The sequence below is a fragment of the Monodelphis domestica genome, chromosome 5, assembly GCF_027887165.1.
Source record: "Monodelphis domestica isolate mMonDom1 chromosome 5, mMonDom1.pri, whole genome shotgun sequence".
Lineage (NCBI taxonomy): Eukaryota > Metazoa > Chordata > Mammalia > Didelphimorphia > Didelphidae > Monodelphis > Monodelphis domestica.
In genome coordinates, this window is record NC_077231.1 from 110,920,483 (window position 1) to 110,933,722 (window position 13,240).

A 13,240-nucleotide genomic window follows, 5' to 3' on the forward strand; every position below is an offset into this window, starting at 1 on the left:
AGCAATATTCAACTTCCTTGCCTCAAATCTCTCCCTTCTCCAATTCATTTTTCTTTCTTCTTTTAAGATAATCACAAATATTGACATCAGGACCTAGTTTACACTCAAGAGTATGTTTGTATCATCTCTCTCTGCCTCCATGAGAGAATACAAATACTTCATCCTTAAAAATTCTTTTCTGGGGGGCAGCTGGGTAGCTCAGTGGATTGAGAGGCAGGCCTAGAGACTGGAGGTCCTGGGTTCAACACTTCTCAGCTGTGTGACCCTGGGCAAGTCACTTAACCCCCACTGCTTAGCCCTTATCACTCTTCTGCCTTGGAACCAATACACAGTATTAACTCCAAGATAGAACATATGGTTTAAAAAAAATGTGTTGTTTTTTTCTGTTTGCTACTTTTATATGTTGTTCTTTACTCCTGTGTTTGTATTCTGAAGTTCCTATGGCTCCGAATCTTTTCATCAAGAATGCTAAGAAGTTTTCTATTTCAGTAAAGGTTCATTTCCCTCACCTCCCCAATCCACTGTATTAAACACTATTTTGTTGGTTAATCTTGGTTGTAAAATCTACATATTTTGTTTTATGGAACACCATATTCTATACTTTAAGTGGTAACCACCAAAACACCAAAACATAGATGATCTGACTGGTCTTCCTTTCTGGATGCTTGTAGTAATTTTGTTTTTACCTAGAAGCTCTGCACTTTAGCTTTGGCATACCTACGAGTTTTCATTTTGGAATTTTTTTCAGAGGGTATTAGATAGGTACTTGCCGTTTTCATTTTGCCCTCTAGCAAAGGCAAATAAGCAGCTTTCTTTCTGAATTCCTTGAAAAACAATGTATATGCTCCCCTTTTTTGGACATGACTTTCAGGTACTTCAATTATTCTTAAACTATCTCTCTTTGATATATTCTCCAGGTGAAATGTTTTTAATGCAATATCTTACATTTTCTTCTCTTTGTTCCAATCTTTTGACATTTTGAAGAAAGTCTGTTACTTGGGAACAGTTTTGTAACACTTGAGCTAAGCAATTAACTCTCTTTTCTAGTCCCTCCTCCAAAGCTCTCATTTCTTAACTCTATTACTTTTAATCAATTTATATCATTATTCCCATTTCATTTATGATTCCATTTTTTAGAAAATTCAACTCTAGTAACATTTCTTCAGGGAATTTGAATTGATCTTTGTGAACAAACTGTTTTTCTTTGAGCCTTTCCTTTTAAATAATCTGGAGTTATCCTCCTACTGTGGATTTGTATCTTTGGACTCATAATAGTTATCTTTTTTGGGGGGGAGGAGGTAATAGCCATACTTTTAGCAACCCAGCATCATAAGTCTTACTGGGAGTGTACCCCAGGCCCTCTGGGCAGACTCTTCCCTCACACACCTTCTGACAAAATGTTATTCTGGTTGGGAGATTACATTCAGAGATCTATATCAGACAACTCTCTAGAGGCTCCAGGTTTTGGACACTGAGGCTATACTTATGGCTTCTTTAGGACACTAAACCACTGGTCTTGGACAGGGGCTAAATATGAGATCAGCTCCTTGAGTTGCTGAATCCACAATTTTTGGTACCTCTGAGCTTCCTTGTGCTGTTGTTGGTCTAGCTCAGAACTGTAGGCACAGAGTATATGTACCTGGCCCACTCCTGTAGCAAAATGTCTGCCTATATCATATGCCTGAGGGTCAAATCTGAAACTTTGGGCTAAATATGACCTACTACAGTTTCTCTTTTAATTTCCAAATCACAATTTGATTCTTCTATACTCATCTGGGTCAGTGTACTCTTCTCTATTTTGAGCAGTTCAGATGAGAATGGTGTTCAAGCATTAATGGCTTCCCCCATTCCCTCCTCTCCTTGTACAGACTTGCATAGCTCATTTATGTGAGATAATTTCCCCCACTCTTCCTCTTCCATTGCATTTCTTTACTCTAATCTTTAAATTCTTCTAAGAATAACAAGCTCTGTTCTTCTAGAGGCAGCTAGGTAGCACTGGGAGTCAGAAGACCAGAGATCAAATCCTGTTTTAAACACTTAATGGTTGTATGGCCCTAAGGAAGTCACTTAACCAGTTTGCCTCAGTTTTCTAAACTAAAAAAAAAAAAAAGGGAACAGCACCCATTTCACAGGGTTGTTCAGGAGATAAAATCAGACATTTGTAATGCACTTAGCACAGAGCCCTATAGTAACATAAATGGTTATTCTCTTCCCTTTGGCTAATTAGTCTCCCTCTATAAGCTTTGATGATATTAGGCTTTGGAAGGACTATATGTATTATTTCTCCATTTTAAAATGTAGTTTATCCTTATGTAGTCCCTTATGATCATCTACACATCATGTGTTTCTCTTGTCTTTTAAAGTTTGCACTTTAAATTATCTATACAGCTCTGGGCTTTTAATCAGGAATACTTCTCTATTTTTCAGGGTTTTCCCTTGTAGTTTCATACTCAGTTTTGCAGGCCAAGTAATTTTTGGTTGTAAGCCTAGATCTTTTCTCTTCTAGAATATCATTTTCTAAGGTCTGTATTTCTTAATGATGGTTGGTGCTAAATCTTGTTTGATATTGACTGTAACTCCTTGGTGTTTGATTTCTTTCTTTCTATTCACAGTATTTTTCTTCTTATATCTGGAAAGCTCCAGATTTTGGTTACAATGTTCATGGAAGTCTTCATTTTGAAGTTTCAGGAGGTAACCAACAAATTCTTTCCATTTTTACTTTACCCTCTGATTCTAAGAGAATTTTGCAGTTTTCTTTCATGATTTCTTGAAATAAGATGCTTAGGCTCTTTTTTTTTTTTTTAGTCATGGCTTTAAATAATTTATTTACTTTTAAATTATTTCTCCTTGATCTGTTTTCCAGGTTTGTGTTTTGTTTCAGTCTCATTTTTCAGTATTTTGACTTTAGTATTTCTTGATGCCCCATGGAGTCATTAGCTTTTATACGGTCATTTCCAATTTTTAGTGACACCTTGCTGTTTAGGTAAAGTTTTGTACCTTGTTCCAAGATGTTATTGTTCTTTTCATAACTTTCTACTATACTTCTAACTTCTTTTCCCATTTTTTTCCTCAACCTCTCTAATTTCATTCAAAAAAATCATTTTTTATTTTCTGTTTCTTCTTTAAGCTCTTGCATCCTCCACTACTAAAATCAAAGTTCCAGTGAATTGGTCCTACCATTCTGGAATTATGCTAAAGAAATTACTGAAATGTTTTTATTCTTTGAACCAGAGATGCCATTATTATAGATTATATATACTCCAAGGGCGCCAATGATTTTTTTTAAAGGCAAATATAATCATAGCAGTATTTTTGTAATAGCAAAGCACTGGAAAAATAGTAGATACTTACCAATGGTGCGCTGGAAATAGGAAAATGGCTGAACAAATTACGGTATGTGAATGTAAAGGTATAAATATTACATTATAACAACAATTAATATGATGAATACTAAACAATCTGAGGAAAATTATAATGAACTGATGCAAAGGAGAGTAAGGAAAAACAATAAACACACTTACTATAACACTGTAAAGAGAAAGAATAATACTTCATGTGGTAGCTAGGTGGCTTGGCGAATAAAACACCAGGCCTGCAGAGGGAAGGTTAAAATCTGTCCCCAACACTTACTAGTTGAATGATCCTGCGTAAGTCCCTTAACCCTCATTGACTGACCCTTACCACTCTTCTATCTTGAAAGTAATTCTAAGATGGAAGGTAATGGTTTTGTTTTTTTTAAATGAACTTCATTCTGTGAAATTATAAGGAAACTTGGTCCCTAGGCACCTCCCATCCTTCTTTCTCAATGTGTTGGATTAATTTTTACTGAACTCCCACCTCATCCTTATAAAACTTATTATAAGAAATAGCTCTGAAATGAAAGGAAGAGGAGTGCAGGGGAAGATAGATTAAGGAATGTAGACAATGGAAGAACAAAAGATAGGGCAGCAAGTAGAAAACAGCAGAGAGAGCACTGTCTCTAAAATCAAAGGACCAGTGTTCAAATACCACCCTCTGAATCTTAGTACCTGTGTGTGACATTATGACATTAAACTTTCCTCAGCCATACTTATGTATAAATGGTTTGGACTAGAATATAATACAGTGGGAAAGATCACTGCATTTGGAATCAAAGGACTTCGTTTTAGATCCTCAAACACTTCCTCTCTCTGCCTCAATTTCCTCTTTTGTAAAGCTTTGAAATTATTTCAATCTCTATTCAATGAAACTAAGATCCCATATGTTAAATTATAAATTCATCATAAAATTTTTCTACCCCATCTTTTGCAACAGATGATGATACACAAATGCAATTATCTTCATGGTGTTCTTTTTGCTCATCCTTAACATTAGCAAGATGACCAAATGTTCCATGAAATGGTATTCCTTGTTACCTGTGAACATTATAATAAAACCAGTTCCTTTAATTCTAAATATCATTTGTGAGCCACTATTCTACTTTATCTACAATGCCCTTATTTCTTTGGTTTCATGCCAATCAAGAATGTCAATTCTGTTATGAATCAATACCTCTAGTTATATGAGTTCAATGGACAAGGATTTTTACATTTAATGGTCCAATATTCAAGTTAATTTCTAGATAGTATTGAAAAAAATTCTTAGAACCTCTCCTTGACCCTCATACAACACTGCTCCCCTGAATGTTTCCTTTTAAGTCACTCTGAAACTATCATTGCAGAAACAAAAGGGGGCCTTACAGTTCTGATATTGGAGTTTTAATGTGTGTTTTATGAGTTGCTATGGTCAAAGAATTTATTATCTACTAATATGCCTACTAATGTGAAGTCTCTCCATATTTAGCTACGCAGCTCCTCAAAAAAAAAAAAGGCAAATAGAATCTTGTCATTGAAACCATATTCCTATAATGACTCATCTTAGGAAACCTACATGCAGTTTTTCATTCAGTAAGTGAGAAGATTTTTTGTGGAAGTGGGCATCAGAATGGTTGCAACCTCTAAGCTTTTATGAATTTCTAAGGGACAAAACTGTGCAAACACAAAATTCCTGTTTTGTCAGGATATTCTTTACTATATCAACTTGCACTGGAACAAATCTGCATTTTCAAAACAAGTGTTATAACAAAAGTGACTATAACTTTAATTGCAAATGAACACTTTGTTCTTATTTTTTAACAAGGATTTATTTTCTCCTAATCCAATGGATAGCCTACTTCATCTTCAGTCTTCTAGAATTATGTTGTCATTTAAGGATCAGAGTTCCAAAGTCTTTTCAAAGTTCTTTTTCTTGAGCCAGGCCTAGAGACAGGAGCTCCTAGGTTCAAATCTGGCTTCAAACACTTCCTAGGCATGTGACCCTGGGCAAATCACTTAACCACCATTGTCTAGCCCTGATCACTCTTCTGCCTTCGAACCAATACACAATATTGATTCTAAGACAGAAGGTAAGGATAAAAAGTAAATAAAAAGTTCCTTTTCTTTATAATATTATTTTTATTATATTTCTTTTTCTAATATTGAATTATTTAAGTCTGTTTCTTATTTTATTAATGTTTTATTTCCCCTTCAATTGCTATAAATTCACCTTTTTCACTTTTCATATAAACTTTAAGATTTTTAAATAAGATTAGTTCTTTCTCTATTTTCTTTGTATTTTAATTAACTAGGTCCTAGATTTATCAATTTAATGGGGTTTTTTTCCCTTTCCTTATTTCAATAATTTCTTCTATCTCCTAGAATTTCTACTTGATTTTTGTTTGGCTAGGTTTATGATTTTTAGTTTTATGCCCAATTTATTTAATTTTTTTTTCACTCTTTTGCTAAATTCCTCTAACTGCTTTAGCTGCAACCCAGTTTTAGTATATTGTCTCATTATTATAATTTTCTTTGATGAACTTTTCTATCATTTCTATAATTTGATCTTATGTTTAGTCTTAATTAATTTTATATCTTCAAAAGTCCTTTATTTTACCATTTTGTTGATGATGTTTTTATTCCCCAACAAAGAATTAACTTTGTAGTTAAAAATGCCATGCATGTTAAATAGGTATGTAAACTTTCTGTCCTCATTCAATAATTGTCAGGGATGTATCATTTGTATTTTTTCTAAAATCCTACTTAGGTTATCAACTTTTTTTCTTGTTCATGTTTTGGTTAGATTTGTCTAAATATGAAAGGGTACATTGAAATCTCCCACTATTATGAATTAATACATAAGAAAAATGTTATAAAATGTTGTTAATTTGTTTTATCTTAAAATATGTGAGAGGAGAAAAAACACAGCTTGGACTGGGTGAGAGATAAAGATTGAGTTTTATTGATTTGCATTTCTTTTATTACTAGTAATTTGTAGAATTATTTCCTAAAGCTCCTAATAATTTGCAATTCTTCTTTTGAGAAGTATTTGTTCATACGCTTTGACCATTTAGCTACTGGAAAATAACCTTTCTTCTTACAGTTTTATTTTAGTTATCTATAAATCTTGGATGTCATGTCCTTATTAGAAATAGTTAATTAAAAAAGCTTTCCCCATTAACTTTCACTTCATATTCTAGCTGCACTAACTTTGTTCACGAAAAAGCTTTTCATATTCATAAATGTGATGTTTTTCTAATATTTTAAATTTTCATATCATTATTCATTTTGAATTTAAGATGTTGGTCTAAATATAATTACTGACAGTTTTTTTTTTGTTTCCTCAGCAGTCTTAACAAATAGGGAATTCTATCTTAAGAGAATTTACATTTTTGGATTTATTTAATAATGAGTTATTGAATTCAATCCTTGTCTAGTATGTTTTATTAATCTTTATTTCTATTTTAACCACTACCAAGTTTTTTAATATAGATTTGAATATAGATATGATATAGATATATTATAATATAGATTTGAAACCTAAAAATACTATTCCTGACTTACATCTATACAGTTTTTCCCTTGGTACCTAGGTCTTTTGTTCCTCTAAATACATTTTGCTACCATTTTGCCTAGAGTAGTATAAAATAAGTCTTTGATACTTTGTCATAGCCCTCTATTTGTAGATGGCTTTTAAAATAATGTCATTTTTATTATATTTGTACCAACCAACCATAATTATGGAATATTACTTAAGTTGGTCTTTATTTCTTTTAAAGATATATTGTATAATTTTATCTATATAAATGAGTGTGTTTTAGTATATTGGTTTTCACATATTTTAGGTATTTTGAAGTTATCTTGAATGAGACTTCTTTATTACTGATTTCTAAATTTTATTATTATTTATATTTAATTTTTATTCTACATTTGTTTCTATCATAAAAATGCTATTGATTTTTATAAATTAGGCACAACTAGTTTCTATGCAGATTTCCTAAGATTTTGTAACTATCAAATTATCGTCAAATAGGTACAGTTTTGATTTCTCTTTGTCTATCTTTGTCTTTAGTTCCTTGCTCTTGTTTTACTGCTACTGCTAATATTTCTAGAACAAGACCAAAATGTAGTGAGGAAAGAGAACATCATTGTTTACTCCTATATTAATTAGGAAAGCTAGTGTTTTTCCACTGACAGATACTTTTTATCATATTAAGGAAAAAATTCTGAGTCACATGATAGTCTTGATGAAGCCATGCTAGTTCTTTATAATCACTGCTTCCTTTTATAGATATTCACTAACAATTTCTTCAATGACCTAACCTATAATTTTCATAGCAATGGAAGTCAAACTCACTGGACTGTAATTTACAGATTCTGCTTTCTTCCCCTTTTTGATGAGAACAAGTCTTCCTTTTCCAATAATGCAGTACCTCTCTCATGCATTCACCATTAAGAGTAGTTACACAATCATATTCAAATTCATTGGGTTCCCCCCCCCCATACCCAGGGACACAGTTCATCTAGACCAGGTGCCTTGTTTTCTTACAATATCCTTATCAATTTAAGTATAAATTTTCTGATGGTAGGGATTGTGTTTCTGCCTCTCTTTGTACCCCCAGCACTTAGCACGGTGCCAGGCACATAGGAAGTGCTTAATAAATGAATACTGACCAACTGTTAGTCTTTTTTTTTCCTGTAATTTCCAATGCGATGGTCATTCTCCTTGACAAAAACAGAAGCAAAATTAAGAATTAAACAGGTCTGCCTCCTGAATGTCATCAGTTATCATCATCCCATCCACTCGAAGCAGCTGTTTTATCCCTTCTTTGAATCTTTTCTTTCCCTTGATGCACCTTCAAAAATACTTGTTAATTTTCCCTGCCAGTTCAACTGATTCTGAACTGTAGCTAAGTGTAAGTCACATTCATTTATGAATGAATGGGGAAAAAATTGTTTGACTCTTCCTATTTGCCAAGGAGCTATGTGGTGGGAAATAAAAAACAAAACAAAAATGTTTCTGTCCTCAAGGAGCACTGTATTGCACTAGGGACTAATTATATATATATATATATATATGGGAGTAGTGGCCAAGAATGTTTGGGTAGAAGAAATCAGAGGGATTATGAATAGGGTCATAGTGGGCTCAACTGACAAGTCTTTTCCAGAAGCAATGATAGTATATTGATTTAACTACTGTTCTTTGAGCAAGAGGTGGAAAGTGAGATATACATGCCAGGTGCTACATATGCCTAGAGTCTAGAGCTGGACAAGTGCATTTGCACTGGCTGACTTCAATCACCTACCCAAAAGTAGTGGTTTCAAAATAAAGTTAACTGTCATCCAGAGCATGATCTAAAGACCATTCTTATCCTTGCTTCCACCTTCTGTCTGTATCTTTTAAAAATCTAAGCTGATTTGTGATGATGTGCATCTGTATCAATCTCTTCAGGAAACTCACTTTTTTCTTTCTTCCTCATTAATAGATTCCTTTTGCTTCCTCAGAATTTTATTCCTGAAAAGTCCCCATATCCCTCTTGAACTAACTTTCCTTATAAAATTTTAATCTTAGACCTGACCTATCTTTCCTCTGAATTCTGTTTTCTAAAAATCTAGGGTTCATGTTACTCTCTATCTTGCATTTATCTTCTTCTCTATCATTAATTTTGCCTATACTAATTCAACTTCTTTTTCTTGCTTTATTGATATAAGCCATAGCACTACTATTCAGTTCCGTGTACTACAATTGTCATTTGAAATTTATTCCCCACTTATTTCCAGATTTCTAATTTCTTAAGGCTAGAAAGTGATCCCACAGATCATCTACTCCACCTTGATTATATAATTTATAAGGCCCAGGCAGATGAACTAATTTGAATAATAAGCCATTCAATTTATGAAATAAATAAGACTAGAATCCAGAGAGTTGCTTTTAGTTGTGTTCTTTCATTATGTAGCACTGCTTCTCTAAATTAGTTTAAACAAATGCTCCATTTACTCTCCCATTGGTGGATAAGAACTTCATTTATTGTTTTCAGCCAAGCTAAAAATATTTTTACCTCTAAGGTCTTAAATGATCTATAAATTTTTGATCCCCAAAAACTCAACTGTACAATTTTAGGACTATTCAGTAACCTACTAACTTCCTTCTGGAAAGAGAAACATGTATGTCAAGTATTTTTGTTTTAGGACAGGAATCACTAAGAAGTATCATCTTGCATAGCTTTTGCCCATTAACAAAACAAATTCAAATTTCCTAAAGATCTATTTGGAAAAACTCCTAAAATTCTTTTTCCAGGATTCTGAATAAAAAATTAATTGCTGGCAGAAACTGTTATGTGCCTTTTTAAAAAAAATCTAATCATCCTAGGTAAAAAAATCTAATCATCCTAGACCAGCGTTGGCTAATATTTTCAAGATCATGCCCAAACTGCAACTTCAAACTGCTTGTGAGCCCCCTGCAATAGCCCAAACAGCAGAGGAAGGGAAGTGTCCACATTGGGCAGCTGGACAGAGGGGCAGGGCTTGCAAAAATGTCCTCAGGCACTGTGGAGAGGGGGAACAGAGCAGCCCTATCCATTCCAACCAAGAACTCATGCCATAGTTTCACCAACACAGTCCTGGGCTCTTTTTATTTTTTTTTAATTAAATTAAATTTTCAACTGGATATAATATCTCCCAACTCCCTTTCCCCACCCATTGGGGGAAAAAAAGAAAAAAAAAGAAGAAACAAGAAAAACCAAATATCTCTTACAAGCATCTAGAGAAGAACAATAAACTCCTACTTTGGCTATATCCAAAAAACAAATGAATTTATTACTTCTCTTTCAGGGGGTTAGTAGAGTGTTTTGTTCTGAATCTCATGGAATTACGGTTAGTCATTGGGTTGATTAAAGTTCCTAAGTGTTTCAAAGATACTTTACACAATATAGCTGTTATTATATAAGTTGTTCTCCTTATTCTACTCATTAACTCTCAAGTATTCCCAGGTTCTCCTTAACCATCCTCCTCCATCACTACTATTCATATACTATTCATATATTTGATCAGTTATTCCCCAATTGATGGGCATCCCCTAAGTTAGGGGGCCTTTCCATATTTCTATGATCTCTCTGAAGTTAAGATCTAGATTATTTTTAAACTATATCTCCCAAGGCTTTTTTTCACACTGATATTAACAAGAGAACTTCAGAACTACTAGTGTCCCTTATCTGCACTACACAACTTCTCTTTCCATATGATCCATGTTTGGGCTATTTTTTTTTAAACCCTTACCTTCTGTCTTGGAGTCAATACTGTGTATTGGCTCCAAGGCAGAAGAGTGGTAAGGACTAGGCAATGGGGGTTAAGTTACTTGCCCAGGGTCACACAGCTGGGAAGTATCTGAGGCCAGATTTGAACCTAGGTCTCTAGGCCTGACTCTCAATCCACCCAGCTGCTCCTGGCTATTTTTAATTATAAAGAAATACACCCCAAAAGAGGATCTGATGAAGAACCAAAAGAACAATAAAAGAAACAAAAAGTTTCAGAGCCAATAATCTTGAAGAAAATGATAATTAGGTTGGTCTGGTAATGATGGCTTCTCCTAACAATTGAATACAACACACCAGATAGGCATAAAAAAATGAAAAATTCTATTCAAACAGTAGCAAAAATTCTAGGGGGAAAAATACTGCTTCCATATTCTCTGACAGAACAGATTCTAAAGAGGCTCTTGCTTGGGCATTTTAAAGTTCTTTGAGTTTAGACATTATCCACATCCCAAAATGTTTGGTATTATTTCATTTGAATGCTTGGTAGGACATATGAACATATAATGGAAAGATTTATTTCCAAGTCAAAACAACTTTGATACAAACTTTAATAGAGGTGCTAGAGGCAAATGCACATACTGTACTCTGAAATGGATTGGTAGATACCCCAATCTATGAAAAACAAAGATTACCACTGAAGTAAATACAAAAGTTGGGGTATTTATTAGTTCTTGATTTTAATTATCAAAAGTCACAGAATGAGCAAGAAACTTCAATCTTACCTTACACACAAATTCCTCCATTCTTTCCATGGCATGGTGAGCTTGTAAAAGGGGGGACATGGCCATAAATCCCTCATCTTCCTGAGATTGTCCATGATTGCAGTCATGCTCCTCAGACTTCTGCAAAGCAATCAGAAAAAAAAAAAACACTTTTTGGTTTCTTCAGTCATTAATAGAGACCAGAAATAAAATTGTAACAGAAAAATCAACACAGTGTCCTTATAAGTTAATAAGTTTTTTACTATGTTCAAAATAAGGTCATGGACTTTAGTTATAATAACCCAACAGAATGAAGTAAATTTATTTAAAAATTTGCAGTTCATCAGAATCATGACCCTAGAAAATAAGAAAAGAAAAAACATGTCTTCCTGGGTAAAAAAAAAAGTAGAGTTTTAACATAATATAAGTAAATGTCCATAAGAGTTATTTTAGTAGAAATTTCCTAGTATGTAAATTAAGGAATAACAGTAACGGAAGTATATACAAGTCCAAAGCAGAGAAATATACCCACTGTAAATCTGAAATATAGGGAATTTGTTGAAAGGACATAAATTCCCCTTAGTAGGTACACTATTATCAAACTCTCTCAGTGTTCTGTAAGGATAAGTGAAGTTTAAATTGAAACATAACGCAGGGCAGATAGATGGCTCAGTGGATAGAGAGGCAGGCCTGGAGATGGCAGAGTCTAGGTTCAAATATGGCCTCCAACACTTTATAGCTGTGTGGCCTGGGCAAATCACTAACACCCCCCCACTGGTCCTTTCTACTCTTCTGCTAATTCTAAGACAGAAGGTAAGGGTTTTTAAAAAATTGTAATATAACATGCTTTTAGAGAAGTTAAATTTTAACAAAGCATGGTTTTAGAGATTAGGCATCTATAATTTCTTGGCTCCTGCCGAGAACAGGTTTGAAATAAAACCTAACCAGATTGTTCTGCCAATGTTACTTCTGAGATTGACACACCTAGATCATGATAAACTTATTAATGGAGAAACATTGGGTTGACAGTTCTGAAAAACTATTGTATTGAAATAAGTTCATGAATTATTTTTAGGTAAACTTTTAATTTTTAAGTTTTCTTGCTGATTCCGTTTCATAGATGCTCACAAACTGCCTATAAGCAGATACTCTGGCTGTTACTACTTTCTTCTTTCAATAAACTGTTTTAAAAATAAAATAAATCATTTCAAGGACTGTCTCCACATAGTTTATTTCAAGCAATCTAACAACATTTATTAAATGCCTACTATGTGCCAGGCACTGTGCTAACTACTGAAGATACAAAATGAAGCAAAAGACAGTCCCTGCCCTCAAGGGACTCAGGATTTAACATGGGGGAGATAGCATGCAAAACAAATATGTACATAACAAGTTATATATAGGATAAGTGGGAAATAATTAACAGTCAGAAAGTAGAAGAATTAAGAGGAACTGGGAAAGGCTTCCTGTAGAAGATGGAATTTCATTTGGGATTTGAAGGAAGTCTGGGAAGCCAAGAAGCAGCGATGAAGAAGAAAGGGCATTACAGGCATAGGAGACAACCAGAGAAATAGAGTAGTTCTTTCTTGGAACATCAAAGAAGCCATGAAGACATGCAAAATATATTTCCACATTAACCATGTTACAAACACACACGTGTGTAAAAATAAAGTGAAAAAATTATGCTTCACTCAAAAATCAATCAATTTTATCTATAAAAGGGGATAACATTTTTCATCCTAAGTCATTTGGAATTATCTTGGATCACATCATGGTCTTGCTACAATAGCAAAATTTTTCACACTTTATTATACAATACTGTTGTTGATATGTACAACATTCTGATTCTGCTCATCTCACTGTGCGCATCAATTCATATAAGTGCAGGGTTTTT

General features: G+C 33.6%; 1 protein-coding gene across 6 annotated transcripts in view; it reads right to left on the reverse strand.

The window, feature by feature from the left end:
• The window catches only part of ADIPOR2 (adiponectin receptor 2), a 121,991-nt gene that overhangs the window by 30,614 nt on the left and 78,137 nt on the right, over positions 1 to 13,240 (reverse strand). For all 6 annotated transcript variants that reach the window (XM_007503817.3, XM_056799092.1, XM_007503816.2 and 3 more), the window contains one exon: positions 11,368 to 11,487. In XM_007503817.3, coding sequence (XP_007503879.1) covers positions 11,368 to 11,487 — 120 coding nt within the window. The remainder of the gene's footprint in view (positions 1 to 11,367; positions 11,488 to 13,240) is intronic.